Below are 19,404 nucleotides of genomic sequence, written 5' to 3' on the forward strand. Positions count from 1 at the left end.
AGAAAGGAGAAAGTGAGCTGAGCACAAGAATGCATGCATTACTCCATTGTTCTCTCCTGTGGATGTAGCTGTGTAACCAGCTGCTTCAAATCCCCACCACCTTGGCACCCCAACAATGATGGGCTGTAACCTGTGAACTCTCTTGAACTGCCTCATCACAGCGAGAGGAAGGGAAGTCCATAAGGAGAGTAACTTACTTTCCTTGTGGGATTTATGTTCCACAGAATACATTTAAAAGTCATGTAAATGTTTGTCTTACCAGATGCTAGAAATGGCATCTTTAGCAACTATTTAAACTTATAATAATAACTTAAAAACAGATCCTGAACTTAGAGTGTGCTAGGAAAAAAGAAAGTTTTAAGGGTTTTTTTTTTAACAGAATACATAGGGTTTCAGAGTTAGAAGAAACATTAATTTAAAATACATTAGTAAGGATGTTTTCCCTTTTCAATAACACTTATAATTAAATGGAGAAATTATAATAAACCTTATACCCAGAAAATCAATTTCGTAGCTCAAAAATGTCAAATCAGCACACTGTAAAATTTTAAATCATCATGAGATTTGATCACAGTTTAATTAGTTCCTAGATTTAAACTTTTTAATTATATGATGAACATATTTTTATGAAGCCACTTTAAGTTGAAACATGGTTCCAGCTCCCTGACCCAAAAGATAGAAGTCTAAGAAATTTTTTTCCTGAAGCAAAATTAATGTTCTTGGGCTCCACCCTTCCAAGAGCATGGCACTGAGCAGCAGGCAGCCCCATGGCGGTGAGGTAGCAGTACTCGGGGGCTCACCTGACTCTGGAGGGTGGCATTGCCCTTATGATGCAGGTGCTCCGTGGCCTCGGCATCAAAGTGATACATCCCTTTGTTCTCTTCAAAATCCTTTTTATATTCCCACTGCAAAACAAATATGAAAGTTAGTTCAGAATAAAAGAGACTGGAGAGTAAAATTAAGACTTGGGAATATAACTTGGTTGTGGTAGCTCTTGGGAGGCTGAGGCAGGAGGACTACCGTGAGTTCCAGGAAACCCTGGGCTACGGAGTGAGGGTTTCTCACAGCAATTTTTAGTAAAGCAAAGAACGTAGAAGCCAGCGGGAAGGAGGGGCAGTGCTATTACAGAGCCTGTGTCTACAGCAGCCAGCATGGAGGGAGTTCTAGAGCTAAGATATATGGGCAATACCAGATGGTCTCACTGTAGGAGGCCATGAGAAGAGCACGTGAAATAGTCAGGGATTAATTGTAAACATGATAAGGAGAATCATGGAGAGTTAATGAAAAGCTAATGATGGGGTCCCATGGCTCATGAGCGGGCAACATGGGGTGAAATATAGACACTGCTTCTTATCCTAGCACATATATAGTGTTTAGTTGCATCCATAAGGAGATAGAAACGAAAAGAAAGGAGAGAAAGGAAGCTAGAAACTCGAACCACGGCTGCAGAAAAAGACTTAGCCATGAGCAAGAACAGAGGTGATGAGGAGAAAGAAAAGCTGAGTAATAATTGAACTGATTTCAGAATTTCAAGGAAAGAATGGGAGCATCGAGAAGAGGACCTGAAGGATGTGAGTACAATTCATTGATTATTTTTTGAGTTGAAGAAATTGGACATCTACTATTTAGACATATATGAGAAGGTAAATTTGGAAGAGACCAGAATGAGTAGGAATGATATTTTACTCCTAGACCTGCAACAGGGAAACGAGAGACCAGATGCTTAGTAATTAGTCCTACTTGGAAAAGACTTCTACAAGCCAACAGTAGTCTCAGAGGTGCAAGGCTACAGAGACCTACAAAGGTAAAATCAGTTGCCATGGGTTCCAGGAAAGATGTTATTCTGTGTAGAATGAAGGGAAGTAGATGCAGCTTTTGAAGGGCAGCTTACGAGAAGTGGCCAGAGAACCTTAGGAGATGCTGTGGGGACAGAAGTGTCAAAGGGAAGAACACTTAGCATCAGGAACAGAGAGAAGGGAGATGCTGGTGACCCGCCACAGAGTTGCTGCCCCACAGAGACAAAGTTCCAGAGGGAGCCTGGCTTCCAGCACTGAGGGAGCGAAGATAGGTATCAGTGAGCTCTAACCAGAATGAAATACGTTTGGAAAGCACCAAAGGGAAGTCTTGACAATGTCCACACATTACATCTTGACTGAAGAGAACAACTAAATTTGGATTCCTCTATGAATTTTAAGTTAAAACTAAATAAAAGCTAATTCAAGCAAATGGCAAAGTCTAACCTGAATGATATATTAAGAAGCTTTGCACTTTGTTTAGATATTCTTTTATAATATCTACTTATAAAATAAATGTAACTTCAATGTATTAAGGCAGAACACGTTCTATTATGGAATCAAAATCCAAAACTAATGAAATCTAGGGAATTATACTTGGAATAATGGAAAACCAAATCCTTGGAACTCTAATCTGCAAGTGAAATTTCTAATGCAGGGCTTGTTTCCTGTATTGAATAGTCTCTGTTGCCTCCTAGCGGAAGTTATATAGAATAACACAATATATATTTTTAAATTTATGTAAAAAGGAAATTGAAAGCTCCATTTTCCACAGCAAAGTGTTTCTCTAAACACTTAATTTATGATCTGAACAGGTTTTTAAATTGCTTATTCTGTTCTACAGGCGACACATTAAAATTTAAAAATTCTGATATAGACCAAAACATTTAGAGATGCTGATGAAAATAGCTAGCACTGAACTTTGGCAAAATATCTAATATGAAATTTCTTCTTCAATATTTTAATAAAATCCAGTCACCTTCTATGTCCAGAAAATTTCTATTCTCTTTATACAATATTTAAAAGAAAACTATTCTAACTTACAACCAATTTAAAACAATATAGTCTCATACAATTTTAATATGTAAATCATTTGCAGAAAGTCAAACTCTCTGGCCCATGCAAACATTTCTGTGATATAGACTAAGATAGACCAGGGAGCTAAGCTCTGGGAACTGTGAATAAAATGAGCAACGTGACTTGATTGGGGGCTGGGAGATAACAGAAACAGTGTGTATTAAAGTCTGATTCTTTTTCTCCATTGTAAATCAAACATTGGCATTTTGAAAAGAAATCTTGCCTGTGAGAAGATTCCATCCTTCCTCATCTACAAATGAATCCCCAGGTCCCTGGAAGAGTGTGCCTGACTCTGGGTTTGGTGCAGTATGAGGCCAACACTGCCAGGAAGACAAAAGCTGGACACCGGAGACTGAAGAAAGCAGGGGGTGCGGAGGACAAGAAAATGAATGCATGAATCATGGAGAAGAGCACGGAACCAGCACAGATGTGTCAGTGTGGCTAGGGTGTGTGTGTCCAGGTGGCTAGGGTGTGTGTGTCCAGGTGGCTAGGGTGTGTGTGTCGGTGTGGCTAGGGTATGTGTGTCCAGGTGGCTAGGGTGTGTGTGTCGGTGTGGCTTGGGTGTGTGTGTCGGTGTGGCTTGGGTGGGTGTGTCGGTGTGGCTTGGGTGTGTGTGTCGGTGTGGCTTGGGTGTGTGTGTCGGTGTGGCTTTGGTGTGTGTGTCAGTGTGGCTAGGGTGTGTGTGTCGGTGTGGCTTGGGTGTGTGTGTCGGTGTGGCTTGGGTGTGTGTGTCGGTGTGGCTAGGGTATGTGTGTCCAGGTGGCTCGGGTGTGTGTGTCGGTGTGGCTTGGGTGTGTGTGTCGGTGTGGCTTGGGTGTGTGTGTCGGTGTGGCTTGGGTGTGTGTGTCGGTGTGGCTAGGGTGTGTCTTTTGGTGTGGCTTGGGTATGTGTGTTGGTATGGCTAGGGTATGTGTATTGGTGGAGGGGTGGAAATGGACAAGGCAGGACAATGTAATGTAAGCGTCCGGATACCAAGGGTGAATTCTGAGCCTGTCAACATGGCTCCAACACCGGAAGCAGTAATATACTGCTTTTGACCCAAAGACCAGCACTTTTTAAGTAAATTAAAACCTAATCTCTGCTCATGTGAAGCACTTGCATGCAGTGGACACCTCGAGAAGGCTGGTGGAGACAACGTGTAAGAGAGTAGACATACGAATAGCAAATGGTGTCTGCCAGCGCTAACAACTGGAGCTCCTCTATGACTCAGGCTCAGAGATCCAGTCTTGGGGCTTTACACTGAAGACCGTGGGCTCAGCTATTTAAAAGACTACCTTCACTTTTCCTCACACCCTACCCAACATGTATTTCTTCATCTGATCCGGGTTATTCTGTAAGGTAGGATGCTTTTAAGTGAATGGGTGATTATTGTTCAAAGAGGTGTAGAAATAATGGGGTCATTAGCATGCAGGAACTGGATGCATACAGAGTGGAGCTACTGGGGACCAAGGGTCATCATTTACAGGAACTAGTAAAGGCAGCATCCAGATGCACCAAGGGTGGACACAGTGTCCCAGAAGCTAGAATTCTGAGGAACTCACCATGTAAATAGTAAACACAAATGTTTTCATCAGGACATAAAGCCCTCATTGCTGACTTGCAGATAACATGGAATCCATCTCAGGATTACACTCCTAGTGGCCATGCAATATAAGCACCTTCATGATTTCTTGTCAGAGAAAATATAGCTTAAGCCATGAAGACATTACATTTATGATATACTGGTATGGATTTCATAACAGAAGATCCCTGATTGCAAAACATGAACATCAAGTGGCTTTATTTTGATAGAGATAAAGAAATAGGAAGAAGGAAGACAGAGTGGATGCTCACTTATCAACAAGTGTGTTTGTACTCATGGCATTTGAGGAGCTAGCAAGAGCCCACTTTGGGCATCACTTTCTTCAGTGGACTAGCCATGTCCACTGTCTATGCTCCAGCAAATAACCTCCACCCCTGCTCTTCCAGGCAGCCCTCGTTAAGCTCAGTGAGCCAAACACACACAGAGACATGAAAGGAGGGGCACATGTCGGCAAGAAGAGGGGCTGAGCAGGAGATGGAAGGGGGACACGATAGGGTAATTCAGAGCGAAGAGACTAAATGTATTCCATACATGGACGAAACTGTCAATGGGTGAAGAGTAAGCTAAGAAAAAGAACTCTTTAAAAGGGGCCATGACTGTGGGACTTGTACAAGCAGATGGCTACTTTTCAGTGAGTTAGCAGCTGGGGAGGAGCAACACAGAATGCATCTAATGAAGCAGATAAGCCCGGGAGCAAGAGGAACACTGGCATCTCAGAACTACACACATCTACTCTACAATGGCCACCAGACAGCTCACTTACTCCACTGAGCATTTTGCTGGCTTTCAGAGCATGGTCTAAAAACAACAAATTTGGGAGATCTGAAACGGGCTCGTGCATAGTTTTAACGTCTTTCTTGTACTTCACCTACAAAAATAACATGGAACAAAATGCCATCTAGCAGACAGAAACTGGTTTGTATTGGCCTCATTGCCTTTTTCCCCCTCCTTACACTCAGGGTCCTGCTAGTGCAGAAGGATTTACAAGTAGCCACTAGATGGTGCTGATTCACTACAGAATGAGTAAAATGGCTATTTAAGGACTTGAAAACATTTAAATTTTTTTGTACTGTTTATATATTCCAAAACGGCAGTGTTAACACACTTATGTAATTATAGTAGAAACTCTACTTTTAGAAAATAAGGAGAATCATAGCTGCATTCTTTCCACACAGCTACAGAATTACTTCAGTTTTACTTTACTGTAATTTTAGGATTCTGCAGCTTTGTATTCTGTAGCTATGTAAATCTATTTTGTTTAAATTTAATATGGTAATAAGAATCAAATATCCATATCAAGCGTATTAAACATGAGCTGTATGCACAACACTTTTAAAAACACTTTGTATATGTGAAACAATCTTTACAACCACCCTAATTGTTGAATGTTTTATTCCTATTGGACAGATGGGGAAACTGAGGCACAGACAGATTGAAGGCATAACAAGATTCTACATGACTGGATAGGATCACATTCAGGCAACCTGACCCTCAGCCTTGAGCATTCGAGGCTCTGTTCTAGTTTCCTTTGAGATGAACTTGTCTACTCGCTTAAAGTCTCTGCATACATTCAGATCTTATCAGTCAGGAAAGGAATGATTCTGACATCCCTGGAGGTTCAAAAAGACAAAAACACCCACTTGAGCGTGCAGAGACAAACCAAGACTGGTTATTGACCATAAATACTTTCTAAACATTAAGGAAAATGAAAAACGAGCCAGACCCAAGGAGAAGTGGTGAGCCAAGCTGATGCCTCAGGGAGTAACCTCTCAATTTTCCTGAGTGGGAAGGGTCTGTGCACATTTAAAGGATAGCAAGGTGATCTGTCTTTCAATGTTTTTGCTTTTATACAATGTCTCCTTCTAGTAAGAATTTGAAATATCATTTCCTATCAACTGAATTCTTCTTACTTTTAAAAACATGAAAATAAATCTACAAAGACAGCACTTAACATAACAAAACTGAACGAAATTGTAAACCTTTAGTAGCACAATTAATGACAAACTCTTCCTGACAAACCCCCACGTAACAGGTAGTGCTTTATAATAAACCCCATTTTGTGGCTATAATTATGAGTTAATTGTTGTCCTACCTAGTAATTTGTGATAACACACATCTCTTTCCTGCAAAACTCTATAATCTATTTCTACTCTTGATCAGACATAATAATTTTATTCATACCACTGTTCCTACTTATTAACTAATTAGTAATCAGTAACCATTAATAGCAAATTATAATAATATACTTTTCTGGGGGGGAAAAGCTTCAGGAAAAATATGCTTCAGTGTTTTCAACTACAAATTACTCGGAAATTACATGATCTTGATTAAATATCAGTAATTACAACACAGTTAGTTCTAGGAAAACAAGACTCAGAAGATATTGGGAGCAATTTCTGTAGATTACCACTTACTTCACTTGCCAGGGCAGTGGCGAGCTGCTGCTGTCTGAAAGCAGCACTGTCCAGCGGGTTGTAGCAATGGCTCTGTTCCCTCAGTGCGTGATCAAATTTCTCTTTATATTTAACCTGCCGTAAAGGAAAAGGACAGACTGAATTAAGTCACATATTTCGGAGGGAAAATAACACTTTGGGTTTTTGTTTAAGAGATCAAATAAAAACTACCTTTCAAATGAATAGTTACAAAATTTAAATTCCTGATATTCATTCTTCCTCCATAAAGCTTAATGGGGCATTTAGGAAAATTTAATGTGCTACTTGAATATTGGTCATGAATGCCATTAGGCATGAACTGGCATCGAATACTCTGCTAGTGAGAATTATGCATTTAAAATAGGAATGTTTCACATGTTGACTCCCATTTCCGTACCCCTGGAACCCAGGATCAGTTAGAAGTGAGAGCACACATTTCTTAAGGTCTGCCACACTTAGAAAATGGGTCATTGGAACCAGAAATTGAACAGATTTTCCAGAAAGAATTATTCCAAATAAAGAATAGTTAGTATCCATATTTCATTTGTTCAAAGATTCATTTTAAAACTCTACTTTCTGCAACATCCATATCTCAATTGTTCAAAGCCTAGGTTTTAGGAAGCAGATTTTCTATAACGTTCTTTATCTGCTTACTGACAGTCTAAGTCTTCTTCTGCTTTAACTCCTCAACCTATCCAGCAGAAAAAGTATGTTCAATATTCAGCCTAAATTTTTCTTTCTTTAGTCATTAGACAACCAGAGAAGGGTTATCAACTTAGAAGTATTTTTATGGATAAATAACAATATGGATGCATATTATAGACAAGAATGTGGGGACCAGTTCTCTCTCTGAATAGAGAACACCTTAGCTACTCGTATCTCACATGCTCTTGATGAATGCTGCCAGAAAAATCATGCACATATTTCAAAAGCAAAACCAAACTGTATTTCTATAAATTTATGATGTTTCTAAAATACTGTACTTTTTGTTTTCTTGTAATATGCTCATAAAGCACATTTATCCTCAAGCTCTGTCCTTCAGTAGTACTTATTAAACAGAATTGGAAAATGACTCTTTTCGTGGCCCTGTTTGGGGAGGTGGTCTTCTTCAGGGATACCTGCCAGGTGTCTATGAGAGCAAGCTGGTAAAGCTTTGACGGGAATACAGCACTGAAAAAGTACCGTCTGCGTGTTCTATTTAAAAATCATTTTCTGATATTCGTGCTGCCTGATACATTTATTTTAAATAATTGGTAAGCATTTCCAAATGAAAAAAAATAATTTTAAATTAGCTTTTTTTTATCTTGAAATCATAGGCGGCAGTACAAATAGAAAAACTTTAAATTTCCTAGACGACTTGAACTGGTATTCACTCAAGGATCCTTCTTACTCTGCCACGTTCACCTTTGCACTTCCCTTTCCGAGCCCCTCTTTCTTCTGCTCGGCCACTTTCCAGGGACTGCTCTTGGGCAGTGGCTGTACAATGCTAACCAGCTGATGGGCACCAAGTTTCCTATCAATTATCCCTGTTCACTAACTCAACCAACCTGTTATGTAAGTGAGAAAGTAGGTCCTCTGCCTTTTGCCCCAGAGAGCCTGTCTGAGTTTCTTTCATTACTGTGATGAAATACACCAACAACCAAGGCAACTTGGAGAAGAAAGGATTTCTTCCAGCTCACAGTTCCAAGTTGCAGTCCATCACTGCAAAAAGGCCACAGAGGCAGCCACTAGAGACGGCTGCTCATGTATCATCCACGGGACAGCAGCAGAGAGCCAGGGATAAATGCGTACTTGCCCCTTAGCCCACTTTCTCCATTTTATACAGTGCAAGACCCTCTGCTCGTAGATCGATCCCACCCACAATTTTGATGGGTCTCCCCAATATCAGTTAACATAACGAAGAAAATCCCCACAGGATTCCCAGAGACCCATCTCCCAGGTGTTTCCAGACTCTGTCAAGCTGATGACTAATAATAATAACCCCCGCAGCACAATGTGCTGTAAAGTTGTTTGCGTTCTAAACCTTGGTTGTCTGTGTGATCTGATTTCAAAAGATGTGCGTGAAACAAAAGCGTTTCCGCCGTTGACCAATGAACACGAAATAACTGCATTGTATAAAAGTACATGGAGCAAACGCTGACGTACAGCTGGGTCTTGCCTCACAGCTTCTCCATGATTTGCACATCCATGAATGAAGAGGATCCAGTGGCGTGTGGGGGTCAAATCTTTCACCTTCCAACTGTCTGCCTCACTAACTGAACAGACATGCTCAACATTCTGTTCCATTTTCAATCCCCAGTTCACAAGCTGACGTCTAGTTCCCTGTTCACACCCACAGCTCCCGAGAGGTCCCTGCACTGCTGTGACTGTCACTGCTCGCTCAAGCATGGAACAAAGCAGGTACCTGCCAGTTATGAGAACACTGGAGGGGGGAGACAAGCGTTGATTTTGAGATAAAATGTTACTCCTTCCTCCCACCGCCACTGTTTTACAAATAAATGAAGTTCCAGAAAGAAGTAATGAAGTTACTTTATTTACATTACGAGTGTCACACATAGTGGCTCAGATTTCCATCACTTTCTAATAAATATATAGAATGATTTATTATGTAAAATCAAACTTCTGGCTGTTTTCTAAGGAATCTTGACTATAGCAAGACTTTAGGAAGTTTCCACTGTGACTGGTAAGCTATGACGGCAGAATTTAAACTAATTATCTAAGTGCCTCCAGACGGAGCAATGCCACTAGGAAGAGAGACTTCTAAACAGGTCAGTTTTCAGGTCTCAGGTGCTTGGCTCCCTCATGACATCACCTATGCTCAGATTCCCCTAGAGCCATCAAGGAGAGAAAAACATACCTTCAGCATAGCCATGAAAAGAGATGTTAGGAAAAAATAAAAAATTTGAGGAGTGGACTTTAACTATTACAGAAAACAAAGTACCATTCTTTCCAATCTTTGCTAAAATTGAACTGCAAGTGAACAAGGAAATCAGTGAAGAATTTAAAATAGAACTCATCATAGAAACAATTAGATATTAAGTCTGAATTTTAAGCAGAATGTTATCTGTGCCTTTCTCTTTCTTCCTTCCTTCCTTCCTTCCTTCCTTCCTTTCTTTCTTTCTTTCTTTCTTTCTTTCTTTCTTTCTCTTCCTCTCTCTTTCATTCTCTTCCTTTCTTTTTTTCTTTCCTTCTTTCCTTCTTACTTTCTTTTCTGTTTTATTTGGGTGTGAGCACTAAACTCAGAGACTTATGTGCCTTTATTTTCTTTTCAAAATAATATAATCTCACCTTTGTATCAAGTGTCAAGAATCCAAATCCTTAAATAGACATCCACATGTTTATCAATACCATAACCTATTTTACTGCATAACTTAAAAGCCCTAGACTACAGAACTTGCCACAGGGTCAGTCACCCAAGTCAATTCTCTAAACACAGACATAAATCCATCTAGGACTAATACAAACCACATCAAGAACTACACAGAAATGAACAGAGATCCATTCACATTGGCAACTTGGGATATGACATTTAAGCTAATGCTTGGCAGTGTGAGGAGATTGGCAGTGTGTGTTTCCAGGAAGGAAGAATGGGAGCATCTCCAAGCCAATTAATACCCTTAACAGTTTAAGGATACTATTTATTACTAAATTTTCCAGATTGGTTCTTTTAAGTTTTAAATTCATCCTTATCAATACAAAAATGCAATTTTGTAACAAATATTAATTATTATATGCATACCATTTCTCTGGTGCTATAAAACTAAACCAAGAATTTAATCCTGCATACAAAATCATCCTGCAGACAAATTTCAAATATGAAGTTCAGATGATAGAGGGACATAGTATCAAACTAACCTCACTTAGAACTTCAGAGTTGATGATTTTGACAGTCTATTCACATTTGAGGTGCACATAAACTAGCATCTTTGTCTTGGCCCATGAAATTCATTTTCCTAAAAATTTTAAACAACTACAAATAATGATACTATGTATCTTCCCAGTTTTCAAAGAGAATGCTGCACCTGGAGAGATAGTTTCATCTAAGAATGGGTACTGCTCTTGCCAAGGACCAGACTTTCGTTCCCAGCAACCACATCAGGTGACTTGCAACCGCCTAGAACTCTAGCCACTGGCATTCTAATGTCTAGCCATTAGACACTTCCGGGTTCCTCTGGCTCCTGCACTCACACACACATGCACACACACGCATGCTCAGGCATGCACATGCATACAAATCACCTAAAATAAATATTTAAAAAAATTTAAGAAAGAAAGATTAAAGCAATTGTTCTAGTTAGTATAGTAGTTGAATGAAATCCCACAGAGCTCAGCAGACAGGCAAATGTGAGTGTCTCTCCCACTCAGAGTCTGTTGCCGTTTCCTCCCCATGCGTGCCTTGCCATTACATCACAGTCCACTGCCGGTTTTTGCCTTCTCCACACACCCACTTCACCTCTTTTCCCTGCTTACTGAGTTCCTGAGCCCTTTCCAACAATGTATGTGTGTGCCTTTGCCAATGGCTTAGGGGTCAGTAAGTGTGTGACCTTCAACGTTACTAGTGAAAATAAAAAACTGCATTTTGGGCCTTGGTTCCAGGTTGATGCAGCTGAGCAGACACATAAAGCAAGCCATTCCAGGACTCCTATTTTCTACTTCCCATCTTTTCCCTTTCAGAAACCTATAGACCATAAGACCAAAGGAGAAGAAACCTGACGGGCACAGACTGCAACCGGTTTAAGCATCTGATCAGTTGGTGGCTACTTAATCTGAGACTGAAAAAACATATTTCTAAAAACCCAAGGGGGTGGGGCATCAAATGGCAGCACTCTTGTGGACTGACTTTGAAATGTGAAAATGCTCAGGCTGGAGTTTTCTTTAAGGACTTACAGAAAGGACTGGATGGAGTCAAATTAAGGTGGAGTCTGAGTGAGTGCTACTGCTGTCTGTCGCTCTACCCCTATCTGTGAATTTATCTAAAAAAAAGGAGGATGAGAAAAAGCTCCAAGTATCTATTTTTAAAAATGATTTTATGGAGTTGTGGGATCTGCGGGTCGGGTGACCGTTTTAACATGCAATCACAATTCTAATAAGCAGGTGCCCCTGCTGTCAGATCAGTCTTACAGAAACAGAGAAACAGCATGTCTCGGGTCTCTCAGCAAGCAAGCGACAGAACCATAGTGTCATCTAGAAGGTCTTGCTCCACTGACAAGTTTCCTACTCACTGAAAGGGACCACACTGCTTCTGTACAATCCACTGTGTGGCTGATAGGAAATTTCTATCCACAGCAAAGAAAGGGAGGTACATAGAGTCAGGGCGGGGCCTGGATAAACAGCTCAGGAGGGTACTGGCTGTGAAGTTATAAAGGCCAGAGTTTGATCTGTGGAACCCACATCATGGAAGTTGTCCTCTAACCTCTACACAAGGTCTATGACACCCAACCCTCCCCCCCCCACACACACACACACATAAACCCAAAGCAAGTCCAAGCTCTTTTGCCTTCGGAACAAGCAATATTAGGAATGCTCATCTTAGCTATCTTAGGCCTTTCATAAGATTGTTGAGCATATCTTATGCCGTAGAGGCTTCCCAAGCCACAAAGCTGTTTTATAAGCAAAAGGCATGGCCAACTGTAAAACAATTAACTCAAGTCACATTACATCCCTGCATCTCTCACACACATCCCTTCTCTCCGCCTTCCTCCTTCACTACAGCCATGGAGACTTCTAAGTGGTACATCGTTTCCTGTGTGGTTCTTGCAGCCACTCCCAGCTGGCCCATGGGAGTTTCATCTCTCACAGAGGCCAGCCTTTCCTCTTGAACAGATTTCTCTCCCTTTAAGCCCAGCCTAGTTCAAAACTACCACCTCCACAAAACCTTTCCAACAGCACATCCTTCTCCCCCACACTAGCAAGAGATAGAATGCTTATGGGTACAAATGACATTTCATTTTAATACTGTTGGCATTTATTTTTCTCCTACTAAACCTGAGCATCTTTCCACATAGTTATTAGCCATTTATGTTTCCTCTTTGTACAGTTTTGTTCACCTCATTTCTCATTTCTACTGAGCTCTTAGACAGTTTTGTTTCCACCTTAAAGAACTTGTAAGGGTACTGGAGAGATAACACAGCAGCCCAAAACACTCACTGCTCTCGTAGGGGACCCAGGTTTGATTCCTCACAGTTACATGGTTGATCACAACCACCTATTACTCCAAGCCCAGTCATCTCATATCATCTTCTGACCTTCAGGGGCTTCTTTATATACACATGTACAGTCTGTACACACACATACATACACAATGAAAAAGAGCTTAGGACAAAAATAGATATTAAAGTATATTATCATATGTATTATAGATCTTTTGCAAATATTTTGAGATATTATTTGAAAAACTATTTCCAGTTTTTCCCTGCCTGCACAAATTTTATGATTATTTTAATTTATTCGGTTGTATAACTTGATTCTCAGTTTTGAAAAGACTGTTTGGATTTGAATTGAAATTGCATAGGGCCTTTAAAATTAATGTTGGAAGAAATAACATTATAGTGATATTGAGTATCAAGAATCTCAAACCAAGAGCCCAGAATATATTTTTGGACTTAAGATTTACTTTTTATTTTTCTGTCATATTTTAGACTTTTATGTATTTATATTGCCCCATTTTGAAATATAAAAAGAGAATTCTTCACCCAACTGAAAATTATAAACACATTTTAACCAAAGTTTGTTAGCATTACTGTTGACTCTGTCACTTCCTCCTGAATAAACGCCCTTGTTGATTTACTTATTTGCTTGAGGGTTTTGAGACAGGGTCTCAGAATGTAGCTCAGGCTGGCCTTTGAATCACAGTCCTCCTGCCTCGGCCCCTTGGGAGTTGAAATGACAAGCGTAAGTCACCACATGCAGCAGAGATTTTAATCTTCGTGCAATCATTGTGTCTGACTTTTCCATTAGAACCTCTGGATGTTGGTCTTGATAAAGTACAAATATTATGTGCTATATAATGACCCCTGAATTTTACTATAATATTTTAGTGATTATGTTCCCATCTTTTGGGTTGTTCGTTGGCACTGGCTTGTTTGGTTTCGGCTTTGCATTGCTTTGAGGTGGGGTTCATCTTGTAGTGCAAGCTGATTCATTCTGTAGTGCGGCAAACCTTCTGCCTCAAGTCCTGAGTCCTGGGCTTGTTGGAATGTGGCGTCACTCTTGGCTTGCATTCATCTGTTAATCTACCTGGGATTCATTTTTGTATAGGGTTAAAGATGTGCACCCAATTTTCGTTCACCACAATGGGTGGCCAGTGACATTAGGACAACTTATTAGCTGGTCTAACTTTCCCCACTGGCTTGAGTCAATACTTTTACCATACATTAAATTCTTAGACATACAGGAATCTAGTTCAGGAAAGTCATTCTAGCCCATTGATTATTTTACCTCTCAATATATACCAACCCCACACTGACGTATTCAAATGGCTTCTTATTCTTTCTCCTTTACTGATCTCTGTTCTCACACTGCTAAAGGCTCTTTCAGGCAACTCATGTCCACAGAAACTTGAAGTTCATTTCAGCCATATTCTTAATAATCCTTTTGGATTCTAATTGAAACTGAATGGCATTTATATGATAATTTGGAAAAACTGAAATTTTAACCTCCCAATCTATTTGTATTTCAGGTTTGTGGACTCTTCAGGTCTCATATTCTGAAACCAGGTTTTCTGTATTATCTCTTGCCTGTTTTGCTTTCTAATTAAGGAAAATGTTTTTAAATTGAGAAAATATTTTATTACTAAGTTAAAACTGTATGCGTGTCTATTTTGTGTATATGTGCATAAAAATATGACTTCTGGTATCAGCTCTCACTATCTCTGGAAATACACCATGGCCAGACTCATTGAAACAGGCTCGGGTGTGAGCCGACAGGAAAGAAAACTTGACTTTGTTCTGAAAATTAAACAAATTTTCCTCCACTGAAATTTGTGATTATTGCAATCCTAGCTGAAGTAGCTTCAGAAACATTACCTCTGTTTATTCTTACAATTAAAGATATTGTCTATTGGAAATATTTTCCATGCTCCTTGAAATAAAACCTCTGAATAAAACCACTATAGGATGAGCATGTTGAAGGCTTACCTGACTAGAAAGCTTAGAGGCTTCCACTGCGTGTTCAAAGTCTGGTCTTCCAATTACAGGCGGCTCCTTATTCACTATGCCTTGCCCTTTCTTGTATTCCGCCTAAAGTGAATAATGAGAAATTTTTAATATTTCTACTTCACATTACGTTAACATTAGTCAAAATAAAATATAATAGTCCCACAGCCCATTAAAAATATTTCATGTAGCAAACTGAATACTAAAGCAGTGACTGCTAAAGCAGAAATTTTTTTTATAGCTACTTGAGTAAATTCAACTTTTAGCAGAATTTCTTGTTTTAATCTAAGTAGCCAGTCATCATCATCTTTATACTTATTTCTAAAAACTACCAGGGGCTTTTCTCGAGAGTTGAGACTCTGCATGCTTCACACAGATAGCATTTACTGTTTTGTCCATGGAAACAGGTATTAGCAGTTGAATTGAGTTAGTTTCTTTATCGATTTTTAAGGGGCGTGGGCTATGCTAGTCCAATAGTTAGCTTTAATCAGGATGTTTGGTGTGCTCAAGCAAAAGGGCATGAACTTGGAAGAGTACCCCAGGAGATAAGACACAGCCATGGCATGCCGGGCATGTAGAAGTAAATGCTGTTAGAATAGAATCGGCAAATCACCAGCAACAGATGGGAAGAGGCCAAGCTGAGCTCCCTGGATGGGAGGAAGGTGAGAGATGAAGCGGGATCAGAAGCCTGACAAGCCTGGCTTCCAAGCTGAGCTGCCTGATTGTGGCCATATACCCAGCAGTGCGCATACCTCTAAAAATATGCTAATTCTGGACAGAGTCGAGCCAAACATGGGAAATTCATGCACAACCCCCCAAATTTACATAACCTAATGGATAATTCAGGACAAAATCGTGATGTCATTAATTCAAATGATTTTATTATGTTAATTGTATTAACCACCCAACCACCAATGGTGTGCTCTCTCTTCCTTCAAAATAAAAAAGTCGCATCTGCACAAGATTCAGAGAGATAAATTACATTGCTTATGATCTTGGAGATCTGAGTAGCCTTCTTTATGTCCGGTCTCTCAAGTTCCGCTGTATACGTGTGGGTGTCCTGCACATCTTTTCTATAAGAAATCTGATGAAAGAGACAGTTTGGATTGGAAAAGAGAATAAATTAGTCATTCCATTTAGCTACCTTCACTCGTATAGAATTATTTCTCCTTGCCACGATAGCTTTAAGAGCACACTGACCTTATGTTACTTTTTCATGATTTTTGCGCAGATCATTCAATTCACTTATATATTTACTCTTTATACTATCCCATGTCTCATCAATTCTGAAATAGATACATACTATAAAATAGGGCGCAAACCAATCTGAAAGTATTTTTCTATACAGCGCTCTATGAAAATGTTTTGTTACCTAAGTGTGTATGCTGATAGCCTTGCATACACACAACATCCTTGGTCCCATCCATCTCACATCCATCCATCCAGGAGATGCAGACAAATACACATTATCACTCCCCCAGGGAGGGCAGGTGGTGAAGCAGCCTCCACCCTAGCGACTATACCCTTTTCTTCCTTCCCAACTGAACTCCTCGGATATTCATGCCTGGGAGATGCTTATCTCCTGATAGATTGCATCTTTACTATGATCCAATTCTACCAAAGAAGGACAGTTATATAAAGGAATTTTGTCACTGGGAGTGCGTATTAGGCACAAGCCAGAAAAGTAGAGATTAAAAGAGAGAAACAGACAAGAGTTAAAAATATGTGAAGTACTTTGGGTCGTGTGGCTTCTTCCCGTCCCCTTGCCTGGCAGATTGGTGGAAAGATTAAAACACAACTCCAGCAGCGGATGCCCAGCACCTCCTCATCGCCTGCTTCTCTGCATCATGAAATCTATAGACCTAGCAGTCACATGCACTTCTCTCTGCCAGTGTGGCCAGAGGCGGCTGACTTGTCTATTAGAATGTGTTCTGCCAAAGTTATAGTGCAAAGTATATGGTCATTTTTAAAATCTATTATTTTTTCAGAACATAAAAGAGTATAATACAGACGTATGGATCACTGGGTCACCTGTACAAACGGCACAACACACTCCTTATGCTGACAGCAAACTTTCTGCAATGGCACCCTATGGACTCTTCATTAAAGATTTACATCTCTGGGATCCACTTACAATCCTCAGTAGCAGAATGGTGGCAAGCGGGGCCTAAGTATCTGATTTCAATAAATTCCTAACTGATCACTATAATCCAGTATTGGTGATATTGACCTGCTTGTCATTTTCCTTTCACCTTTCAGAGTTTATAAAAGTTCCCACTGTGTTTTCCACTTTTTCAAAGGCAATCACTGGGAGTAAAAATAATCGTACATTAATACTTCAGTGGGTTTCCAGTGCCCCATGTGACTTCCTTTCAGAGAAATGCAAAGCGTCTGCTTTATCTTTCATGAGTTTGCATTTGTCTTAACGCCAAGACTATCTTTTAAAACTACATTTACAATCATGAACCTGCCTGACAGGTGAACGCAGCTTAGACAATTAGTGTAATTTCGTCAAGAACATCTCTTTTCTTCGTCACTTAGATTCTCATAAGCTTTGTCTTAACCAGTAATTTTGGGTAGGTTTTACGCATACAAGTAGTAAGAGACATATAAAAATTCACTGAACACTGAATTATTTTGTGGGGTGAGTTTTAAATGTTCGGAACTCTTTGGGTAGGGCAATTTCACCGATTACAAAACACTCATCTGCAAAGGACAACAGCTCAGTTCCAGCCTACACTGAGTTAAACACAAGCTATGTAAACAAAAACCTGTTCTCAGGTGTAAACAAACCGGAATTATTACCGGCCTCCACGACTAACTGCTTCTACGTTTCTCCGTTCATTGGAAAGTCACCAGGGGGGACATGGCTTTTCGTCTAGAGAAGAATGGGGGGAAAGATGGAAACCCACACTTTTTGAAAAGAGCTACAACCTTTGAGAAACCCCAGCTTTACACGGGTTACCTAATTATATGCTGTTCTGCCTAATGACGGCGTGAAGAGAGGTGAGCGTACAAAGGCGGCAGGAGCAGTACTGTGAATAGGGCCCCATCATCCATGTAAATTGCAAATTAGAGGCCAGCACATGCGACTCAAAACAAATATTAAGATTGACATGAGCTGCACATTCAAACAAGAGGACACCACGGAGCCGTGCAGGAGAAAAGCACAGCAGCCAGTTCACCATCTTCCACGGCGGTGCTGCGAGGGAAGTGCCACAGGAAAGGGAGGCTGCCATCCAGGACACTCAGGATGCAAGCTGCCAATCACACCGTCTGCTAGGATGGCTGACAATGTGGGGGGTGGCAGTATGACCTCCTGTTGTGCGTGTGCGTGAGTGAGTGTGTGTGTGTGTGTGTGTGTGTGTGTGTGTGCACAGGGGAAGGTGGAGATCAGAGACCTCAGGTATTAGGTCCTCAGGTATCTTTACATTTTATTCTAAACAGCGTCTCTCATCGGCATGAAACATCACCACACAGGCCAGACTAACTAGCTTGAGAGTAGCTGGGATCCCTCTGTTTCCACCTCCCATTTTACCTTTCATCACTAGGATTACAGGTGTGTGCCATTACACTGGCTCAGTCTCTGGGTTCTGAGTGTCCATAATCTGGTCCTCACCGCTGGGAGTTGAGTGCTTTAGAGACTGCGTCATGGCCCCACCCCCAGCATTTCTTACTAGGAAAGTGCTTTCCAGACTTTCAATGTGGTTAGGCAGTATTCACAAATGCAGTGGAGGCTTCCTACACCCAGGCTGTCTGACCAAGGAGCATGCCCATTATGCCCATTTAGAAACCAGGACTAGGACTAACCAGGGCTAGAGTCACCCACAGGGCCTGAAGAAGCGGGATAACATGCCAGCCTTCTTTCCTCTAGGGTCAGCCACGCCAGACATGACCAGTTGGAGATCGCAGCTGGCTCTTCAAGTCCTCACAGACAGGGTCAGTAGGAACTGACACTGGATAGAACTGGACAGAACCAGTTATGGGGCAGGAGAGGGCTTCTTGCGAGGACGTGAGCGAGTCTGCGTCCAACCTGCCTGAAGGAAGCTTAAGCTTTCTATTTATGGCTGGGGATCTCCAGCTTTAGTTATAACTATGCACCTTGCATTCAGCTGCAGATTAAAAACATTTGCAAAAGAAAATTGTGTCAATATCCCCTGAGTAATACAACCACCATTAACCTAGCATTTAAACATTATATTCAGTATGGTGAATTATCTAGAAGTTGCTTAAAATATGGGAGCAGATATACAAAACTCATATACAAATAATAGTGTTTCACATTAATACCTGAACATCCATGATTTTTTTGTATGTACAAAAATCATAAGCCGTGGATACCAATGTAAGTCTGTATATCATCAGCA

The 19,404-nt window shown here is 40.6% G+C and overlaps 1 protein-coding gene across 10 annotated transcripts in view; it reads right to left on the reverse strand.

The window, feature by feature from the left end:
• The window catches only part of Nebl (nebulette), a 346,177-nt gene that overhangs the window by 63,758 nt on the left and 263,015 nt on the right, over positions 1-19,404 (reverse strand). For 7 of the 10 annotated variants that reach the window (XM_075970567.1, XM_075970563.1, XM_075970564.1 and 4 more), the window contains 5 exons: positions 16,020-16,121; positions 15,020-15,121; positions 6,867-6,980; positions 5,216-5,320; positions 801-905 (listed from right to left, as the gene is read on the reverse strand). The exons of 2 other annotated variants lie outside the window; for them this stretch is intronic. In XM_075970567.1, coding sequence (XP_075826682.1) covers positions 801-905; positions 5,216-5,320; positions 6,867-6,980; positions 15,020-15,121; positions 16,020-16,121 — 528 coding nt within the window. The remainder of the gene's footprint in view (positions 1-800; positions 906-5,215; positions 5,321-6,866; positions 6,981-15,019; positions 15,122-16,019; positions 16,122-19,404) is intronic. One more of the 10 variants, XM_075970562.1, reaches the window with a different exon arrangement.

The sequence above is a fragment of the Microtus pennsylvanicus genome, chromosome 4 (assembly GCF_037038515.1).
Source record: "Microtus pennsylvanicus isolate mMicPen1 chromosome 4, mMicPen1.hap1, whole genome shotgun sequence".
NCBI lineage: Eukaryota > Metazoa > Chordata > Mammalia > Rodentia > Cricetidae > Microtus > Microtus pennsylvanicus.